At 45.4% G+C, this 23,269-nt stretch overlaps 1 protein-coding gene across 3 annotated transcripts in view; it reads right to left on the bottom strand.

The window, feature by feature from the left end:
- bnc1 (basonuclin zinc finger protein 1) overlaps window positions 1-23,269 on the bottom strand; it is a 112,712-nt gene that overhangs the window by 5,027 nt on the left and 84,416 nt on the right. For all 3 annotated transcript variants that reach the window (XM_059639272.1, XM_048562893.2, XM_048562895.2), the window contains one exon: window positions 13,970-15,870. In XM_059639272.1, the coding sequence (XP_059495255.1) occupies window positions 13,970-15,870 (1,901 nt within the window). The remainder of the gene's footprint in view (window positions 1-13,969; window positions 15,871-23,269) is intronic.

Raw genomic sequence — 23,269 nt, 5'->3', positions numbered from 1 at the left:
GGTTCTGGAATAAATAGGGAGAGAGGGAGAGGCGGACCGAAGATGGAGAGAAAAGAAGATAGGTGGAGAGGAGAGTATAGGTGGGGAGGTAGGGAGGGGATAGGTCAGTCCAGGGGAGACGGACAGGTCAAGGAAGTGGGATGAGGTTAGTAGATAGGAGATGGAGGTGCGGCTTGGGGTGGGAGGAAGGTTAGGGAGGCAGAGACAGGCTGGGCTGGTTTTGGGATGCAGTTGGGGGAGGGGAAGAGCTGGGCTGGTTTTGGGATGCGGTGGGGGAAGGGGAGATTTTGAAGCTGGTGAAGTCCACATTGACACCATTGGGATGCAGGGTTCCCAAGCGGAATATGACTTGCTGTTCCTGCAACCTTCGGGTGGCATCATTGTGGCACTGCAGGCACAGCAACTCATATTCCGCTTGGGAACCCTGCATCCCAATGGTATCAATGTGGACTTCACCAGCTTCAAAATCTCCCCTTCCCCCACCGCATCCCAAAACCAGCCCAGTTCGTCCCCTCCCCCCACTGCACCACACAACCAGCCCAGCTCTTCCCCTCCACCCACTGCATCCCAAAACCAGTCCAGCCTGTCTCTGCCTCCCTAACCTGTTCTTCCTCTCATCCATCCCTTCCTCCCACCCCAAGCCGCACCTCCATCTCCTATCTACTAACCTCCATCCCACCTCTTTGACCTGTCCGTCTTCCCTGGACTGACCTATCCCCTCCCTACCTCCCCACCTATACTCTCCTCTCCACCTATCTTCTTTTCTCTCCATCTTCGGTCTGCCTCCCCCTCTCTCCCTATTTATTCCAGAACCCTCAGCCCATCCCCCTCTCTGATGAAGGGTCTAGGCCCGAAACACCAGCTTTTGTGCTCCTGAGATGCTGCTGGGCCTGCTGTGTTCATCCAGCTTCACATTTTATTATCTTGGATTCTCCAGCATCTGCAGTTCCCATTATCACTGATTCTCTGAGTAAAGCAGTTTCTCTTCATCTCACACTTGGCTTTCTTGCTGACAATCTTGAAATTGTGAACCCTGGCTCCTGACAAGCCAACAATAGAAACAGAACTTTACCTTGTCAAAATTGTTCATAATTTTGAACACCTCAATAAGATTACCTCTTAATCTTCCCTGCTCAAAGGAGTATAAGCCCAATTTCTCTAATGTTTCCTCATATCTAAAATCCCTCATTCCTGATATTTTCCAGTAAATCTCCTTTGAACTCTGTCCAGGGCTTTAACATCCTTCCTTAAGTAAGAACTGAACATAATATTCTGAGTGTGGTCTGGCCAATGAATTGTAGAGGTGTGGTATTATTTCCTTACTTTCATACTCTATACTGTTATTTGTAAACCCAAGGATCCTATAAGCCTTCTTAGAAACTCTTTCAACTTGCCCGGCTACCTTTAGACAATCAAGCATGTGAACCCTGAGGTGTCTCTGCTGCTGTACTCCTCTCAAAGTTGTACCATTGAGCCTGTATCTTTTCTGTGTTTCTTCTACCAAAATGCAATACCTCACGTTTTTCAGCATTGAAATTCATCTGATAGGTGTCTGCCCATTTGGCCAGCTTGTCAATGTCCCTCTGCAGTCACTCACTACCATCCTCACAATTCACTATTCTCTCTCTAGTTCAGTATCATCTGTAAACTTGGAGAATTTGCCTTCAACTCCCACCTCTAAATCATTTATATCAGTCAGAAAAATCAAGGGTTCCAACATCGATCCCTGGGGATCACCATTTTCAACTCGTTTCCAATCAGGAAAATGCCCATCCATATCTACATGCTGCTTTCTAACTGTTCGTCAACATCTAATCCATGCAGCCAAAGGCCCACCAATTCCACACGTTTCTAGTTCAACTTGTATGTGGCACCGTAAAAGACCAAAATCACAACATCCAGAGCACGACCGTCATCCACTGCCTGTGTCAGCTCGTCGAATAAATCAATTCAGTAGGGCAGTTGGATTTACCTGAGGATTGATACATGTTGAAAAGATTGGGTTAGTGGGATTGGGATTGGTTTTGGGATTGAAACACATGGACAAGGGTGGGACATTGGGATTGGTTTGGGGGTTGATACACATTGACAAGAGTTGGGCATTAGTTATTGGGGTTGGTTTGGGGACTGATTCTCATTGAAGAGAGTGAGACATTGGGGTTGGTTTGGGGACTGATGCTCATTGAAGAGAGTGAGACATTGGGGTTGGTTTGGGGACTGATGAAAGTTGAAGAGAATGGGCACAGTCTTGGTTGCATGTAGCAAGTTCCTCATTTTAGGCGGCATTAGTTGGGGGTTCTGGTGAAGAGATAGCCCGACCAACCATGTCCTGTCAATCTCCAGGCTTAATTCAAACTTATTAAGATAGGCTTCCTCTGTCAACCTCTGATTTATGATCTACGGCTTATACTTTGTCTTGACTCAGCCTGCAATTTAAATTCACTGAGCTTTAGTCCATCTGTAACTTTTCCCTCCTTGTAAAGTCTCCTATTTAGATTCAGTCATCCCAAAGACTGTGTGAAGCCTGTGGCCTCTTAACTCCCGCAGTTTTGATTACTGGCAACACGACATCATGTACCTGTCATTGCTAGCATTCCCCTACGACCTTCTAATCTCACTTGCTTCTGCAACCTCCCCTGGAAATCTCACCCTTAGGCAGTTACAAATGCTTGGAGCAATTGGTCTGGATTATAATCTGCAGCTAGTTTTAATGCACTTTCATGCCAATCCTCACGTTAGTAATTGCACACACAAAGTAAACGATGATTGGGACAGTGCTGACAGATGCACTTGGTCAAGAAACATCAGCAGTGGGTGAGGACGAACTCCTGCACAGTCCTCACAGTTGATCTCAGACAAACCACAGAAGCATAGCAAGTACGAATAGGCTATCATTATGATCACAGCTGGTTGCTCATCTCAATAGCCTACCTTCACAACCCCCACCATATAAAGTCATAGAGATGTACAGCACAGAAACAGACCCTTTGGTCCAATTTGTCCTGGCTGACCAAGTTTCCAAACTAAACTTATCCCATTTGCGTCCATTTGGTCCATATCCCTCTAATCATTTCCAACTCATGTATCCGTCCTAATGTCTTTTAAATGCCGTTACTGTACCTGCATCTATTACTTCCTCTGGCTGTTCAGTCAATACACAGGCCACCCTCTGTGTGAAGAAGTTGCCCCTTAGGTCCCTTTCAAATCTTTCCCCCTCACCTTAAATGCCTGCCCTCTAGTTTTGAAATCCCCTACCCTAGGGAAAGACCTTTGCTGGTCACCATATCTATGCCCCAAACAATTTTATAAACCTCTATAAGGTCACTCTTCAACCTCCAATGCTCCAGAGAAAATAAAACTGCCAGCCTCTCCATGAAGCTCAAACCCCTCAGTCCTGGTAAAATCCTTGTCAATCCTTTTGGCATCTTTTCCGATTTAATAGTATCTTTCCTATAGCAGTGTGACCAGAGCTGTATATATTAATCCAAAAGAGGCCTCAGTAATGTCAAGTACAGCTGTAACATGACATACCAACTCCCAGGCTAAATGCTCTGACTAATGAAGACATGCCGAATGCCTATATCTTTTGATCCCTTTAGCCTCGAGTGTTTTATCCAACTCCTTCTTAAAATTACATGTTTTAGCCTTACCTGCTTCTTCACCACTCTCTAGGTGAAGAATTTCTCTTTATTTCAGTCATAAATTGTTTACCCCATGTCCTTAGACTGTGAACCCTGGTTCTGGGCTCCCCTGCCACTGGGAACATCCTTGCTGCATCTAACCTGTCAAGTCCTGTTATAATTATATATGTTTTTGTGAGACCCCATCTCCCTCATTCCTTCATCTCTGATAAAAGTTTCACATGTTGTGTGTAAAATCTAATTGTGTTTGAAATTTTCTTATGCTTTATACATTGTAACTTGCCTTTCTTTCCTGAATACAGCTGGTATTTAAATAAAAAAAGGCCTACCGCACTGGCTCTTGACAGGATTTGTATTTGGGAGTGACGGTGTAGCAGAGAGAGAGGGGGGGGGGGGGGGCACAGAGCAAAGGTTTGGTAGCAGCAAGAGCAATTTCCCAAACTCCTCTTTTCCCAACGCTGCAAGCCACTGGGGGGAATTTTTGCCTACCTGCTTTCCACCCTGACCAGCCTGCCCTCCGCTGCTTCCTTACAAGTCAACTAATGTTATGTTCAGTATTTCCTCTAAATAACCAAACATTTATGAACAAGGCCTTTGCCGCCACAAAGAGTTTCTACAGGTTTGCATTGGCATCATGGAATTAGCTGAAATTTGGCTCACAGGAAATGGCCACATTGCCTTCAGAGGGGGAGAGTGAAATATTAGCATAGACCGAGTACTGCCTAACTATAAAGAAACAGACAGTTGGGATAGATGAGACATTTTTGGCAAACTAAATAATGCTGCATCACAGGGATCAGTGTTGAGACTTCAACTATTTACAATGTATAATAATGACTTGGATGATCTTTATTGTAGGCAGGTTTGCCTTCATTACAAAGATACATAGGAAATGGGCGGCACGGTGGCTCAGTGGTTAGCACTGCAGCCTCACAGCACCAGGGACCCGGGTTTGGTTCCAGCCTCAAGCGATTGTCTGTGCGCAGTTTGCACATTCTCCCCGTGTCTGCATGGGTTTCCTCCGGGTGCTCCGGTTTCCTCCCACAGTCCAAAGATGTGCAGGCTTGGTGGATTGGCCATACTAAATTGTCCATAGTGTTCAGGTGTCTGTGGGTTATAGGGGGATGGGTCTGGGTGGGATGCAGCAAGGGGTGGTATGGACTTGTTGGGTCGAACGGCCTGTTTCCACACTGTAGGGAATCTAATCTAATCTAAAGCAATTTGTAAGGAGCATGCCATGAGTCTGTGATGGGATTTATAAAGGTAAAGGATGTGGGCAAAAAATTGGCAGAATGGAGTATAATTTGGCTCAATATGAGATTGCTCACTTTGTCAGGAAGAATAGGAAAATAGAATATTATTCAAATAGAGAGGGACTGCAGAATGCTGTAGTGCACAGGGATCTAGGTGTCCTCGTATATGACTCTCAAAATGAGGGCACAGAAAGCAATGAGGAAGGAAAATGGAATCTTGTCCTTTATTGCAATGGGAACATAGGACATATAACAATACAGTGCAGAACAGGCCCTTTGGCCCTCGATGTTGCGCCAACCTGTGAGCTAATCTAAGCCCATCCCCCTACACTATCCCATCATCATCCACATGCTTATCCAAGGACTGTTTAAATGCCCCTAATGTGGCTGAGTTAACTACATTGGCAGGCAGAGTGTTCCACGCCCTTACCACTCTCTGAGTAAAGAACCTGCCTCTGACATCTGTCTTAAATCTATCACCCCTCAATTTGTATCTATGCCCCCTCGTACAAGCTGACGTCATCATCCTAGGAAAAAGACTCTCACTGCCACCCTATCTAATCATCTGATCATCTTGTGTGTCTCTATTAAATCCCCTCTTAGCTGCCTTCTCTCCAATGAGAACAGACCCAAGTCCCTCAGCCTTTCTTCACAAGGCCTTCGCTCCAGTCCATGCAACATCCTGGTAAATCTCCTCTGCACCTTTTCCAATGCTTCCACATCCTTCCTGTAATGGGGTGACCAGAACTGCACGCAATATTCCAAATGAGGCCGCACTAGCATTTTAATAAAATGTGAGGCTGGATGAACACAGCAGGCCCAGCAGCATCTCAGGAGCACAAAAGCTAACGTTTCGGGCCTAGACCCTTCGCAGCCCAATGCACTAGCATTTTGTACAGTTGCAGCACGACATCACGGCTCCGGAACTCAATCTCTCGACCAGTAAAACTTAACACCCCGTAAGCCTTCTTAACAGCACTATCAACCTGGGTGGCAACTTTCAGGGATCTATGTACATGGACACCAAGATCCCTTTGCACATCCACACTACCAAGAATTTTTCCATTGACCCAGTATTCTGCCTTCCTATTATTCTTCCCAAAGTGAATCACCTCACATTTATCTGCATTGAACTCGATTTTCCACCTTTCAGCCCAATTCTGCAGTTTATCCAAGTCTCCCTGCAACCTACAACAATCTTGTACTCAAACACAGGATTTAAAGAGGAATGCCTTGCCAAAACTGTACATTGGTTAGAGCACACTTGGGATGCTGGATTCCAATTAAGGATGGAGAAATATTTTCTAATCAACTGCTCAGAAATATTATTATACACCACTGGAGAAGGTGGAACTTGAAGTTAGGCCTCTTGAATCAAAGATTGCACCATTGCACAACATGAGACCTCAATTAAGGAGGGGTATACTCACATTGGAAGCAGTTCAGAGAAATTTCATTAGGCTAATTCCTGGAATGAAGGGATTGAGTTCTGAGGAAATATTAAAGGGTTGGGGTTTAGAAGAGTGAGACGCGATCCAAGTGAAACATATAAAATTCTGAAGGGAAATGGCAAGCTAGATCCTGAGAGAATATGTCCCCTGGTGAGGAGATCTAAAACTAGTGAGTTTACAAATTTAAAACAATATTTAATTAAGAGGGCTCCCACTTAACAGAGAGATGAGGAGGATTTTTTTCTCACAGAGGATTCTTTACCTTTGGAATCCTTTTCCACAGACAGTGAAGGCTGGGTCATTGAATACAATCAAGGTTGACACAATCAGGTTTTGGATTGACAATGAATGTAAGGATTCCAGGTTGTTTTGCAGTGGGCAGGCAGGGAAGTGGAAATGAGGCCACAATCTTATCATCTTTAAATTTATTGAGTGGCAAAGAAGGTTCAACAGGTCAATAGGGTCCCCCTTCTAGTACTAATGATATTACATCCCTTACTACGTAGAACATAGAACATAGAACATTACAGCACAGTACAGGCCCTTCGGCCCTCGATGTTGTGCCAACCTGTCATACTGATCTCAAGCCCACCTAACCTACACTATTCCATTTACGTCCATATGCTTATCCAATGAGGACTTAAATGTACCTAAAGTTGGCAAATCTATTACCGTTGCAGGCAAAGCATTCCATTCCCTTACTACACTCTGAGTAAAGAAACTACCTCTGACATCTGTCCTATATCTTTCACCCCTCAATTTAAAGCTATGCCCCCTCGTGCTCGCTGTCACCATCCTAGGAAAAAGGCTCTCCCTATCCACCCTATCTAGCCCTCTGATTATTATATATATTTCAATTAAGTCACCTCTCAAACTTCTTCTCTCTAATGAAAACAGCCTCAAGTCCCTCAGCCTTTCCTCGTAAGACCTTCCCTCCATACCAGGCAACATCCTAGTAAATCTCCTCTGCACCCTTTCCAAAGCTTCCACATCCTTCTTATAATGCGGTGACCAGAACTGTACACAATACTCCAAGTGTGGCCGCACCAGAGTTTTGTACAGCTTCACCATAACCTCTTGATTCCGGAAGTCGATCCCTCTATTAATAAAAGCTAATTTCATCAACTGCTCTGTGTGTGCCATACGATAGCACAATAACCCTTCTCACTAAATTCTTGATTTCTCTCCCTACTGTTTAGAAGCTCTCTCTCCTTTGATCACCTTTAATCATTTTTGAAATGTGGCAATACTGGCAAAATCAGAACTTGCAGTCCATCCAAAGTAGGAGCACAGAACAGCAGTAGACCATTCAACACCTCAAGCCTGTTCCACCATTCAATGAGATCTGTAGCCTATCCTCATATCCCAATAATATCTTTGCTAAACAAAAATCGATCACATATGTGAGGAGTTTAGAAGTGGCGGACCATTTTCTTGAACCAGAGAATGACTTTACATAGCGAATTGGCTCGTCTGAGTACTGCAAAGGGCAGCTAAGAGTCAACCTACTGGAGACGACAGGAGTCACAAACAGGGTAGAACAGTTATTGGTGGCTGGTTCCCTCCTGAAAGGCACCGTAGTCAAGGAGTTAGGTTTCTACCACAGTCAGCCAGCTTCATGTTTATCTTTACTTCTTGTTATTACCAACTTCCTGAAAAATGTTAATTAAAATATAAGCGTAGATTATAGAGTTGTAATTTCAATTCATGCTTGCTGGATTTTTGTCCAGGCCTCTGGATTGCTACCTTTATAACCACTATATTACTTCTCATGTCTCCTTCAAAATCTTCACTTTCTATCTACCTGCAAACCCAGTCCAAACTCCTGATCAAGGTACGCTTCCTCCATCAGTTTGCACTAACGACTCCAACCTTGAGAATTTGAATTCCACATTAACTCTGTTTTCTTGTTCCATTCTAAATTCAGATTTTAGCCTCCCTCAGCCTGACTGCCCATAAACTCATTTAGTTACCTCACTGGCTTTGTCATTACCCTGTGGCCTCTCCACTCTCTTGGTCTCACTCATCGGCAAAAACATCACTGCCATTCTCCAATTGGCTTCCAATCTCACTTCCTTTGCCTTCCTCTGGAAAACTAGAACAGTCTCCGAATGATTAAACCTTCTCCTCCAAGCACAGCCTTTGGCTTTCCCTTCACCATAGCACTTCAACAGCTGTTTATCCAAATAGACACTCCCTCAGTTCCACCACTAATATCCTTACTCCCATGAAAATTTTCACTCAATTCCATCCCAATTGGGTTGCAGAGGAAGCTGGCTAGGTACACAAGGGAGAAAGGAGCAGAGGATCTGCTGCTAAGGGGTTGGAGTTCGCTTAAGTGGACCATAAGCAGCAGCTTAAACCATTTTCTACAGATGTGGTGTCAATTGTACAAACCCTCCAGTGTGGAAGCAGGCCATTTGGCCCCTCCGAAGAGCATCCCACTATGATACAAACCCCTAACCTGTCTCTGTAGCCTTTTATTTCCCATGGCTAACTCACCTACTCTACACATCTCTGAACCCTATGGGCAATTTAGCACAGCCAATACACCTAACCTGCATATCTTTAGACTGGGAGAAAACCGGGGCTCCTGGTGGAAATCCATGCAAACACGGGCAGAATGTGCAAACTCCGCACAGACTGTCACCAAAGGCTGGAATCAAAGCCAGGTCCCTGTCACTGTGAGGCAGCAGTGCTAACCACTGAGCCACCGGGTCACCACATCAAGTGACATGGCGTCCTCCGGCATAGAGCTCCTCTTCACTTGAACCAATTCATTGAACCTTTCAGTCAGGCAGCCATCCTTCCAATCAACACTAAATGATTAATGTCTTTAGGATGCTCGGTCAAAATAGATCATTGTGCAATACAAAATTAACCTTCAGTACCAACCCCCTTGCTTGTCGCCTCTCCTTGCTCCCTTTCCCATCATCAGCAAGTGTGAAAAATTCAGAAATGTATTTGTCCCTTGCTCTGTGACATCCTGGTCCTCTGTTATTCCTTCACTGACCAACACAACCCTTCTGAAAGGTTCTGTGCATTCCTCTTGCGCTTGTTTTCCACTTCACCTGAAACTTCTCTTCTTCACTGGATCCAGCTCTGCTCTCTCAGCCCCAGTCCCACAAAGCTGTTGACTGTCCAGCTTCCCGAGCTGACCAGCGTCTGACCTCACATGGTTCCCTTTACTTCTCCCTTTGATTAACAATCCACTCTTCAAAACAAAATCCATCACTGACATCTTTGTCTTCAAATACCTTTCCATTTCTCACATCAAAGCCAAAAACTGTGGATGCTGGAAATTTGAAATGAAAAGAGAAAATCTGCCCACACTGTAGCTGGCATTGGGCTTCCTGGGCCCATCCTAGGTCCCACTACAGTATTCCGAAGGAGATCAATGCAAGGTGGGGGGTGGGGGAGTAGAGACAATGTAGTTAATGTAACCGCCTCAACCACTCCTCCTGACAGCTCATTCCATATGCGTATCATGCTCTGTGTAAAAATATTGCCCCTCAGGTTCCCATGTATTCTTTCCCCTCTTACCTCAAACTGATGTCCTCTAGTCCTCGATTCCCCAACCCTGGGAAAAAGACGGACAGCATTCACCCTGACCATGCCTCTTATGATCTCATGCACTTCTATAAGACTCACCCTCAGTCTCCTACGCTCTAAAGAAAAAAGTTCCAGCTTGTCCAACCTCTTCCTATAATGCAGTCTCTTGAGTCCTGGCAATATCCTTTAAATTTTTTTCTGTTCTCTTTCCAGTTTAATAACATCCTTTCTACAGTAAGGTGACCAAAACTGAACACAATACTCCTCACCAACATTCTGTACAACTGCAACATAACTTCCCAACTTCTGTACTTGATGCCTTGACTGATGAAGGCCAGTGTGCCAAAAGCCTGCTTCACTGCCCTGCCTACCAGTCACTCCACTTTCAGAAAATCATGCATCAAAACTCCAAGGTCCCTCTATTCCAACCCTTCTAAGGCCCTACCATTTACCATGAAACTCCTGCCTTGATTTGACTTTCCAAAATGCAGTACCTTACGCTTATCTATATTAAACTCCTTTTGCCATTTCTCGGCCCACTTGCCCAGCTGATCAAGATTCTGCTGCAATTTCTGATAACCTTCTTCACTGTCCATAGTACCACCTATTGTAATGTCATCCACAAACTTACTAATCATGCCTTGTGCATTCTCATCCAAATCATTGACATAGATGACAAACAGTAATGGACCCAGCACCAACTCCTGAGGCACATCACTAGTCACTGGCCTCCAGTCCGACAAGCATCCCTCCACTATGAGTCTCTTCTTCCTATTCTCAAGCCAATTGTGTATCTAATTTTCCAGCTCTCCCTGGATAACATGTTATCTAACCTTCCGGAGCAGCCTACCATGGGGAGCCTTATCAAAGGCCTTACTGAAATCCATACTGACAATGTCTACCACCCTGCCCACCATTCCTGGTCACTTCCTTATCATCTGCATACTGCCTCCCAGAGACAATGATCAGAAGAGATAGCGTCTGTTTCCATATGTCCAGCCTTATTCCTATCCCTACCCACCTTAACTCCTTCACTGCCTTTCTGTTGGGTGTGGCTTCTGGATAAGACTTACCCAGCACTCAGTCTTGGATCAGTACCAAATTTCTCCAGTTGGGAACCTCCTAACCTTGAACCTATTATCAATTTCACATCCTCGCCACTATCCCTCTCTCTCCAGCAATCGTCTACTAGTAGCATCCATGAGATCCCTGAAACGAATCTCCGATCTTTCTTTTATGACCATCACAAGGACTGCTAACTTTGTCCTCTACCTCTGCTTTGGGAGCGCAAACTCTAAGCCAGGCTTGTTGTGTTCCTCCAGCCTCTTGTTTGATATTGTCAGTGCCTAACGGAGAGATATATTTAAAAAAAAAACTTTCTCAGGCTTGCCTGTAATGCGTCCTCACAATTAGAAAGCTAACACAGTGCTATCTAAGCATGGAACTGCAGCAGAGATAATGGGAACTGCAGATGCTGGAGAATTCCAAGATAATAAAATGTGAGGCTGGATGAACACAGCAGGCCAAGCAGCATCTCAGGAGCACAAAAGCTGACGTTTCGGGCCTAGACCCTTCATCAGAGAGGGGGATGGGGAGAGGGAGCTAGAATAAATAGGGAGAGAGGGGGAGGTGGACCGAAGATGGAGAGTAAAGAAGATAGGTGGAGAGAGTATAGGTGGGGAGGTAGGGAGGGGATAGGTCAGTCCAGGGAAGACGGACAGGTCAAGGAGGTGGGATGAGGTTAGTAGGTAGCTGGGGGTGTGGCTTGGTGTGGGAGGAAGGGATGGGTGAGAGGAAGAACCGGTTAGGGAGGCAGAGACAGGTTGGACTGGTTTTGGGATGCAGTGGGTGGGGGGGAAGAGCTGGGCTGGTTGTGTGGTGCAGTGGGGGGAGGGGACGAACTGGGCTGGTTTAGGGATGCAGTAGGGGAAGGGGAGATTTTGAAACTGGTGAAGTCCACATTGATACCATATGGCTGCAGGGTTCCCAGGCGGAATATGAGTTGCTGTTCCTGCAACCTTCGGGTGGCATCATTGTGGCAGTGCAGGAGGCCCATGATGGACATGTCATCTAGGGAATGGGAGGGGGAGTGGAAATGGTTTGCGACTGGGAGCATTTCCACTCCCCCTCCCATTCTCTAGATGACATGTCCATCATGGGCCTCCTGCACTGCCACAATGATGCCACCCGAAGGTTGCAGGAACAGCAACTCATATTCCGCCTGGGAACCCTGCAGCCATATGGTATCAATGTGGATTTCACCAGTTTCAAAATCTCCCCTTCCCCTACTGCATCCCTAAACCAGCCTAGTTCGTCCCCTCCCCCCACTGCACCACACAACCAGCCCAGCTCTTCCCCTCCACCCACTGCATCCCAAAACCAGTCCAACCTGTCTCTGCCTCCCTAACCGGTTCTTCCTCTCACCCATCCCTTCCTCCCACACCAAGCCGCACCCCCAGCTACCTACTAACCTCATCCCACCTCCTTGACCTGTCCGTCTTCCCTGGACTGACCTATCCCCTCCCTACCTCCCCACCTATACTCTCTCCACCTATCTTCTTTACTCTCCATCTTCGGTCCGCCTCCCCCTCTCTCCCTATTTATTTCAGCTCCCTCTCCCCATCCCCCTCTCTGATGAAGGGTCTAGGCCCGAAACGTCAGCTTTTGTGCTCCTGAGATGCTGCTTGGCCTGCTGTGTTCATCCAGCCTCACATTTTATTATCATGGAACTGCAGCAAGTGGGTATATGGCTGTGCCCAGTTACGGGACACGAAGGATAACTATTGGGTAGGAAGGTTAAGGAGAGACATCTGTTTGGGCATGTCAGTGTTATTAATAGAGTCCAAAATAGATAAAATGAGAAAATCATGGCTACACATTGACAATAATGGGAGACCAGCTGAATCTCAACACTATGCAATGCCAAAACATCCTTAACCCCTCATTGATGAAGCCTGCAAGATGAAAATCTCTGAGTGGCATCTCAATAATGATTCCCATATTTACAACTTTTTAAATCTCATTTGTGGGATGTGGGTATCGCTGGCTGGCCAGCATTTGTTTCCCATCCTTAGTTGCCCTTGAGAGCTGCCTTCTTGAACTGCTGCAGTCCACCTGCTCTGGTTGATGCACAATGCCCTTAGGAAGAGACTTCCAAGATTTTTACCCAGCGACAGTGAAGGAACAGAATGAGTGACAACATGGAGAATGTCCTGCACACCAATGATTCGCAGTCTGACAAGTACCTGCTAGCCCTCTCTCATGTCTAATGCTTGTTGGGATTCCATTCCACAGGGACCAGCCTCTCTCAGCACTTCATCTGTAAGGTTATTCCTGATATGTGAGTCAATGCAGTGTGTTTCTGTGGGAGAGGGAACAGGGAAGGGAATTGGGCCCTTTGAATTTCCTACAGAAGCTGTGATTCTCCCTCCTTGCACTGAGGCTGACATTTAGTAACTTGGGATCTTCTCCTGGAATTCTGGGTTCAGCTATTAACTGGTTAAATTCGCCAGAACAGCAAATCTGTTTTAACTTTAATTGGGAGCTGAAAGTGGGTCCTAAAGCTATTCCTCGTATATTGTTTTTAAAGTAAGCTCTGCACAAGCCATTTTATTTTGTATCTGAAAACAACTGGGAGCTTTAAAAGTTTCTATTAAAATGGTGAGATGGTAACTTTAATGGTCAGCCACGTAAAAGGTCGGTCTCTGTTCAGCCACTGCCCCTGTCACAACATCACTCCTCCTGCCCCAGCACTCCAATTTTATCTGCTTCCTGTTCCTTTGCACCTCGCTTCAGTTACTCCCTAGACTTGAAGCAGGTAGTGCAGTTAAAATTCCACACGGCAGCGTCTCAGACACAATCCTGCTTTCAGTGCCTGGCCTAGGCGCACATGCTGTTTGCCAAGGCCGGGGGGGCGGCGGAATCCAGGCAAAAGGTTCTCAAAACATGCAATTGTGCGAATGCGAGACAAAGTGAATCAGTACATTATTGAACCGACTGCTTTTTACTTTCGGAAAAGGAAAAAGAGAAAACAAAGACAAAAACAAAACAAAAAAGCAACTTTTTCACTGACCTGTCCCTACTGCGCCTTGATGGGAAAGCTGCGTTGCAACCTCCAACTGTGCACAGGTGCATCTCCTTTAGATGCACATTTTTGTAATGCAACTTAACACTGTAAGAACTTTTAAACACCTTCTTGCAGACATAGCAATAGTTAGGATTAGAAGTACCCTGATTATCCCCCTTATCTGCAACCGGCTGCAGATATGTGCAGCCATTCACCGCTGGGCTCTCAGAGCAAGGTGAGCCAGGCCTCCGATGCAGTAATGCACTGCTAAAGCCTCCATTCGGCAACCCGTGCTGCACTTCTTTACAATTGTTCGTGGGTTGCAACCAACCTTCTGATTTAAATACCAGGCCCTCGCCACTGTCTGGTTCAAGCTCCCTTTGTTCCTCACCAGGGGACGAAATGATTACAGTTTTTGCCTGCACATAAGCATCTCCATTTTCCAAGTGTAATGGGCTGTTGGCTGATTTCTCCACAGTATCTGCTTTATCGCTGGCAGCGACCAACTCTCGGTGCTGACCTTTGGGGCTCTGCTCCTCAGGATCAGACAGGTAACTCAGCCTGCTTTCCGTTCTTTCTAAACTGTCTTTGACATGCTGAAACCGACTGTCATTTCTATGCTGTGCAGCTGCCCCACTACTGTCAAGAGGTCCACCTTCATGCTCCTCCAAGCCTTCCATACTTTCTTTCTCGATTTTAACAGGCATGCTCGATTTCCGGGATTTCTTTTTTGGCACAGGGGGCTGCTCTGGGATTGAGGGAGCCGGGACTGGCACATGCGGGAGGGCGTCTTGAGGGATGGCGAGCTCAGACGGTGGTACCAGGCTGCGATAGAATGGGAGAACTGGCTGCACGGTCTTCAGGTTTTGGAACATGGTGCTGTGCCCGGAATTGCAAGTGCCAGTCTGAATGGTGTTTGCCGGCTCTGCACGGGGATTATCAAAGGCTGGGAGCGAGCGGGCGTCAGTGCCAGGGCAGTGAGTGATATCGAGCTTCCTGTTATTGACTTGGATCACTGTCGTTAAGGAGCAGTTCCGGAGATCTTTGTCGCGGTTGTTTTTCATGGTGGGCATGTGAAGCCTGGGGTTGGGGTTTGAGCTGTGGCGATTGCGGCTGCGAAGGGAACTAAAGACCATATTGCAGCCTTCCACCGTGCACTTGTGCTTAATTTTCAGGTGAACAGCGTTGTAATGAATCTTCAATGTGCCTTTATCATAAAAAGTCTTCTCGCACGCACTGCAGTAAACACGGCCCTTGTTTGTTAGGGAACCAGCTTTCTCCACACATTTCCCTCTGATGTGAGAAGGCACATACAGCTGCTCAATGTCATGTTTGGGTGTTACACTCAATGCAGGGGATATCACGCCACTGTACTCACTGGCAGAGTTATTCTTGGTATCAGGGTGAACACCGTCTTGGGAATTCTGGCTGGTCTCCTCAGGACTGGGAAAAAAATCCGCGTGGGCATTCACGAGAAAGCCTTTATTGACAGGAATTGGAATTTCCCGCTTGGTTTCTCGTGGTCTGTCTTGAGGCTGATCAAGGAGGAAACTTTTGGGCGATGCCCCGAGCAGAGGCATCGGTATCGGGTTAAAGAACTGGAATGGTAACATAAACGCCAGATTGTTCACAATGTTCTCAAAGTGATGGGCGCTGCTGGCGTTCAGTTTCTCAGGCTGGGCGGCTAGCGCAGGGTTTCGGGTTTGGTTGCTGCTCTCTATAAAGGCTCGGATGTCGGAGTTATTTTTGGTCGGTGGGACTACCACCGCATGTCCCTCCTTTTCCTGAATTGCCATGAGTTCGACGATGGATTTGGTCTCCCCGAAACGAAGGAATTGGTTGAGGGAGACCATTTCTTCCTCATAGGTCATTATGCTCCATCGATCAAGCACCTTTCCTGAGGCATCCTGTAACAGAAGAATTGGCATGGAATAAGACTCTAATATAGTTTGGCATGATGTACTTTATTGACAATGTCTCTAAATCTGAGTTCCTGTTTCCCTCTAGGCCCCTTCATTGAAGGGCACATGGCACAGTGCTACGGGCAGAGAAATAACGATTCTCTACTGTAAGCTGGCTATGGGTGAGGGTCCCAGCAATCCGCACAGATTCAGAATGGTGCCTCCATTATATCAAGTCCAGTAAACAGTGCAATAGTTTTTACACAAGCATTTCATTTGGCAGCCACACAATTTAACAATTGACTATGAATCCCAATATTTCAAATACTCAAAGAACCAGTCAAGCATTTTTGTTTCATTTGTATGACCTTTAGCAATTTTCACACAAGATGCTGATAAGGAACAAATATTAAAGCATGGCCTGAGGTAGAGCAAGACAAAGGCATAATTAAATCATAGCAATCCCACAGGAATTAGACATTTTTACACCATCATTCAATGGAACTAGGTCAAGAATGGGGTGAGCTTTGTCTCTCAGCTCTGGCTCTCTGCCAGCTGATGCAAGTTTAATTATTTATGATGAGAAAAGTGGCCATGAAAAAAAACTGTTTTTCTTTGGGGACAACTTACCTCTTCAAGGGGAAAGAGGGTGCTCCATCTTTAGAAAGAAAACTGAAGGCTCAAAATATGTGCTCACAAGTTAAATGAACACATGCTTGAAATTCAGAGGTAAAATGGCTCAACAGATTTAACTCATTTAACAACAGATGTAACATTTCCTCTCTAAGATGTACCTAAATAAATAACAAACCCAGTTGGTGTTAATAACTGGGCACAGACTTTGAGGTGACCTTTGAAAGCATTGAGACATACTGCTAACTGGGGGAATTTACGAAGATAATTTGAGAGTGCAGGTATGATGATACTATGTCTTTAAGAGGTGTATTTTGTCCTTGTTTTTTACCAAGAGAGGTTGACATAGGGGTTGAGATTGGTCTACTTCAAGCCAATAAAGTAAATAGCCTGTGAGGCTTTGGGTGTTTTTTTTAAAATTTGGAACAATAGAAGCAGCCTGAATGGGTGGGGTCAAGCTGTTACTGAACCAGGATGTTACTGCTGTCATGAAGCTGGAAGCTATTATTTCTCTCTCTGTTACAGCTAAAAGCATGGGTTTTCTTCTTGCTGTCAGAATTGCATGTGAGATGATCTGTTTTACTGAATTTGCCTTTGCTAAGGGTGTGTTTATGGGATGTTACTATATTGGAACAGTTGCCATTTAGCAATTAAATAGGCTATTATTCTGTTAAGTTCTCCAGTAGAGTTAAATTTGGACCAATTCTTCTTTCTTTCATTTATATTTTAACTTTAGAATAAGAATAAAGTGTATTTTGCTTCAACCTTTGTAGTTTGACCAGTGGAATTATATCTGGAACACAGCACCTTACATTTGCCCAATAAAAATAAGAAAAAGTTGGAGTCCAGGGTATCTTAATTTATTTTGAGGGGGGTTTCATCTGGTCCACAAAACAGGCATTTGGTCATTTAGGACTGCACCACCAATGATGCTGAAGATGATGGTAGAGGGCAGAGAGAGGGGATAGGGAGAGAATTACAGTGGAGATTTGAATTATGAAGAAAGGCTGGGACTTCTTTCACTGGTGTGCAGGAGGTTGAGAGGTGACCTTATAGAGGTTTTGAATATCATAAGGGATATAGGTTGGGTTAATACAAAGTGTCTTTTCCCTCGGATGGGGGATTTCAAGATTAGGGGGCATATTTTTAAGAAACGAGGAGAAAGATCTTAAAAAGATGTGAAGAGCAAATTCTTTACACAGAGGGTGGTTCATGTGTGGAATGAATTTCCTGCGGAAGTGGTAGACATGGGCACAATTTCACCATTTAAAAGAAATTCAGATTAGTACATGAATAGGAAAAGTTTGCAGGGATATGGGAGCAGGCAGGAGGGACTAGTTTAGTTTGGGATCATGTTCAGCATTGCTTGATCAGACGGAAGGGTCTATATGACTCTACACGTGGGGTCTGTACACTGGGACACAGGGAGGAGGAAAGGTACTGAGTTAGAGTGGCTGACAGCGTGTAAGTAAGGATGAGGGTATAAAAATTGATGTACTGGTGTTATCTAATTCAGAGATGATGGAAATAGGTACAAGATAGATAAATGGCAGAGTTACATCAGCTGGAATCTGTGCAGAGTTGGATTTGGCAAATGAGGAAAACTGTTTCTAGCAAAAAACCAAAACAGCTGAAGGAACTTAATCTTGAAGTGGTAAATGATATCCCTGAGAATTTCAACATTGACAGAGGAAGGGTGATGTTGGGTTTCAACAGACTGTTCTGCCTGTGCTGTGTATTGGGAGTGTGTAATTAGAGTTCCATAGGGATGGGGTTTGAAATGCAATACGGGATCCTGAGGGATCTTGGCAGAATGCATGCGCAAAGGTTGTTTCTTCTTAAAGATGAATCTAGAACTAATGGGTTTCACAGAGAGATCACCCACAGGGATGAGGCAACATTGCTTTTCATAGTGGTCTCAGAACTGTCTTCCTGAAATTCTGTGACAATAATATGTTTAGGGCAGAGGTGGATAGATCCTTTGTAAGAAAAGGTGGAGATTGAAAGGTTATCAGGAAAAGGCAGGAATATGGATTTGAGGTTACAATAAGATCAGACATGGCCTTATTTAATTGAGGGTCCAAAGTACTTGCTTTCTTGCTGATGTCTCCTTCACCCTATGTAAGGAAGGATTGTGAGCTACAATCTCTAGTTTCTGAATACTTCTTCTCAAGTACCAAAGGACAGCATCTTGGGTAAATCTGAAGTAGTTTCAAATTTGTCTATTCGCTTGCAAGTCTTGTGGATTTTGTTGTCAGGAAACTGATTGAATTGGGAATGCTGCCAAAGGAGGGACAGCTAAAGAAGACAGCACTACCTCAGGTTGGGCCACAGCTCTCCATTGCCTGTAGTCATTAACATGGCCAGTGAAATCACACAGATTCCAACAAAGGAAAAGATTGTCTTCGGGTATCAGATGAGGTAAAGGGGAGTTGTGGTCCTCACTTTAACAATAATAATTTGCACCCATACAGCAACTTCAGCAAGGTAAAGCATCACAAGGAGCTCCAAATCAGACCAATTGGCCATTAATAAAAGCTGTTGTCCAAAGATGATATGAACATTTAAATCAGGAAAAACAGTGAAGGCAGATGGTCATTTCCTGACTGTCAGGAAATATTAGGTTTGGTGACCGAACTGTTGATCAAAGATGTAATTTTTAAGCTTTGTATTAAAGGAGCAGATCCAGTCTGAGAGCAATGTGTGCTTCGAGTTTCTTGTTCTGCATGGTCCATTCTTCTCAATAGTTATTTTTAGTTCTTCGTATTTTATATGCATTACTTATCATGCAGCAACACCTACATGGTTCAGTCATAGAGTCATACAGCATGGAAACAGACCCTTTGGTCCAAATATCCATGGTGACCATGTTCCAAAACTAAACTAATCCAGCTTACCTGGGTTTGGCCAGTATCCTTCCATAACCTTTCCTACACATGTACCTATCCAAAAGTCTTTTAACTATTGTAACTGTACCTGCATCCACCAGTTTCTCTGGAAGTTCATTCCACGCACGAACCACTCTTTGTAAAAAAGTTGCCCCTTGTGTCCTTTTTAAAACATTCTCCTCTCACCTTAAAAAATATGCCCCCTTGTCTTGAACTCTCCCACCCTAGGGAAAAGACCCTTGCTATTCACCTTATCTATGTCCCTCATGATTTTATAAACCTCAATAAGGCCACTCCTCAACCTCCTTTGCTGTAGTGAACAAAGCCCCAGCTTATCCAGCCTACTTTAATTTCTCAAACCCTCTAGTCCCGGCAACATCCTGATAAATCTTTTCTGAACCCACCTCCAATTTAATAATATCCTGACTGTAGCAAGGCAATCAGAAATGCATACAGCACTCCAAAGGCCGCAGCATTGCTCTGTAAAACCTCAACACAATGTCCCAACTCCTATACTCAAAGGTCTGTTTAATGAAGGGGTACGCTTGATCATGTCCTGGAGTTTTAAAGATAGAAGAACTGCAGATGCTGGAGAATCTGAGAAAACAAGGAGTAGAGCTGGATGCACACAGCAGGCCAAGCAGCATCAGAGGAGCAGGAAGGCTGATGTTTTGAGCCGAGACCCTTCTTCAGAAATGGGGGAGGGGAAGGAGGTTCTGCAATAAATAGGGAGAGAGGGGAAGGCGAATAAAAGATGGATAGAGGAGAAGATAGGTGGAGAGGAGACAGACCGGTCAAACAGGCAGCGTTGGAGCCAGTAAAGGTGAGTGTACGTAGGGAGTTAGGCAGGGGATATGTCAGTCCAGGGAGGACGGACAGGTCAAGGGGGTGGGATGAGGCTAGTAGGTAGGAGATGGGGGTGGGGCTTGTGGTGGGAGGAGGGAATAGGTGGGAGGAAGGACAGGTTGGGGAGGTGGGGACAAGCTGGGTTGGTTTTGGGATGCTATAGGGGGAAGGGAGATTTTGAAACTTGTGAAGTCCACATTTGTACTGTTGAGCTGCAGGGTTCCCAAGTTAAATATGAGGTGCTGCTCTTGCAACCTTCAAGTGGCATCATTGTGGCACTGTAGGAGGCCCAGGATGGACACGTCGTCTAAGGAATGGGAGGGGGAGTTGAAATGGTTTGCAACTGGGAGGTGCAACTGTTAAGTGCGAACCGAGCGTAGGTGTCCTGCAAAGCGGTCCCCAAGCCTCTGCTTGGTTTCCCCGATGTAGAGGAGGCCACAAAGGAAACAGCGGATACAGTATACCACATTAGCAGATGTGAGGTGAACATCTGCTTGATGTGGAAAGTCTTCTTGGGGCCTGGGATGGGGGTGAGGGGGGAGGTGTAGGGGCAGGTGTAACACTTGCTGAATTTGCAGGGAAAAGTGACGGGTGTGGTTGGGCTGGAGGGGAGTGTGGAGTGGACAAGGGTGTCACGGAGAGAGTGGTCCCTCCGGAAAGCAAATAAGGATGGGGAGGAAAAAATGTCTTTGGTGGTGGGGTCGGATTGCAGGTGGGGGAAGTGACAGAGGATGATGCGTTGGATCCAGAGCTTGGTTCGGTGGTATGTGAGGACAAGGGGGATTCTGTTTTGGTTGTTATTATGGGAAGGGGGTGTGAGGGATGAGTTGTCAGAAATGAGGGAGACACGGTTGAGGGTGTTCTTGATTACTGAGAGGGGGAAGTTGCGCTCCTTGAAAAATGAGGACATCTGAGATGTTTGGGAGTGGAACACCTCATTCTGGGAGCAGATGTGGCAGAGGTGAAGGAATTGGGAATAGGGGATGGCATTTTTTCAGGTAAGTGGGTGGGTGGAGGTATATTCTAGGTAGCTGTGGGAGTTGGTGGGCTTGAAATGGATATTGGTTTCTAGGTGGTTTCCAAAGATGGAGACAGAAAAGTCCAGGAAGGAGAGAGAGGTGTTGGAGATGGTCATGTTGTCTAAGGAATGGGAGGGTAGTTAAAATGGTTTGCGACTGGGAGGTGTAGTTGTTTATTGCGAACCGAGCGGAGGTGTTATGCAAAGCGGTCCCCAAGCCTCTGCTTGGTTTCCCCAATGTAGAGGAAGCCACACCGGGTACAAGGAAAATAACTCCAGCCTGTCGAAACGTCTTCATGTCTCAGACCCTTCAGCCTAGGCAGCATACTGGCAAATCTCTTCTGCACCCTCTCCAGTGCAAGCACACACCTCCTGTAATATAGATTCCAGAACTGCACACAGAATTCCAGTTAAGGACTAAGCAAAGTTATATACAGTTCCAGCACAACCCTCCTTGCTCTTGAATTTCATGCCTTGTCTACTAAAGGCTAGTATCCTATACACCTCCGAAAACAACTTAGCTACCTGCTCTGCTCTCTTCAGGGATCTCCAGATATTCACACCAAAGCCCCTCTGACCTTCAGCACTTTCCAGGATCCTATGTAAAGTTGGCCTGTTGCTCTCCCTAGTGCATTCCAGCACACAGCTTACCCGACCAGTCTGTCACCAGGTTTATGTTTTCAATTGGAAAAATGAAAGACCAGGGAGAGTGGGAAAGGGAGAGGGAAAAAGAGAGTTGGAAAATAAGGAGGAGAGAGAGAGAGAGCAGGACAGGGAGCAGGAAAGAGAAATGAGGAGGAGGCAGAAAGTGGAAAACAGCGGAGGAGAGAGAGTGTGGGAAAATGAGGAGACAGAGTGTGGGAAAGGAAGGAGGAGAGAGAGAGTACGAAAGGAAGAAGGACAGAGAGTGGGAAAGAAAGAAGGACAGTAGGAAATAAAGAAGGGCAGCGGGAAAGGAAGGAGAGAGAGAGTGGGAAAGGAATGAGGAGAGAGAGGGTGGGAAAGGAAGAAGGAGAAAGAGTGAGAAAGTGAGGAAGACCAAGCACAGGAAAGGAAGGAGGAGAGAGAGAGAGAGAGGAGAAAGAAGAAGGGGCAGTAGAAAAGGAAAGAGACAGAGTGTGGGAAAGGAAGGGGGAGAGAGAGTGAAAAACTGGAGAGAGAGAAAGAATGGGAAAATGAGGGGGAGACTGATAGAATAGACAAGGAAGAAGAAGAGAGAGAGTAGGATAGGAAGGAGGAGAAAGAGGGTGGGAAAGGCAGGAGGAGGGACAGTAGAAAAGGGAGGATAAAGGGAGAATGGGAAATGGAGGGTACAAGCAGGTTCTGGTGAGTGTTAGAGCCAGCTGACATCTCCAGTCCACCACTGCCATCTTGGAGTTGGGGCCAATCCCTCTGTTACTTTTCTTTGATCCACATCCTTGTTTCCCTTTTCCAGGCTCAGCCAACTGAACATAGTGAGCGCAGATCAGGTACTTGCCAGACTCCCTTTATCAAATATAGAACTATTCAATAATTAATACAACACTGCCCAACTCCCAACATACCCAGGTCTTTCTGTACTTGATCAGCCTTTTCCACTCATGTTGGTATCTTGGCATCTCCTTAGTGCCCAAAATCTCTCCCCAACAACCAGGTGTCTATTGATGCAAGCAAACTGCAGTCTCTAGAACAGCTAAACAATGAAGGGAAATGTTGGTCAGCGTTAACATCCAACCATTTTAAACCAAAGTTAGAATAATTTGAAGGAAGAGAGAGAATTCTATGAATCATAGCTTAAAATGTGTAAACTATAGCAAGCTGTACAAAAAACCTGGTCATTATTTTCTCACACACATTATTGCTCCAGAATAATAAAACCATCCAAGCGCCTGACAGTAAAATGGGAGAATTCTCTAAAAGTAAACCCTGTTTTAAAGAAAAACATGAAGTGAATTACTACCTGCTCAGACAACAGTGAAGGTATCTTGCAACTGAACTCTAGAAGCAAGGAATTTTGATTTTTTTTATTTATACATGGGAA

The sequence above is a fragment of the Stegostoma tigrinum genome, chromosome 33 (assembly GCF_030684315.1).
Source record: "Stegostoma tigrinum isolate sSteTig4 chromosome 33, sSteTig4.hap1, whole genome shotgun sequence".
In the NCBI taxonomy this organism is placed as follows: domain Eukaryota; kingdom Metazoa; phylum Chordata; class Chondrichthyes; order Orectolobiformes; family Stegostomatidae; genus Stegostoma; species Stegostoma tigrinum.
This window is presented reverse-complemented; position numbering and strand designations above follow the sequence as displayed.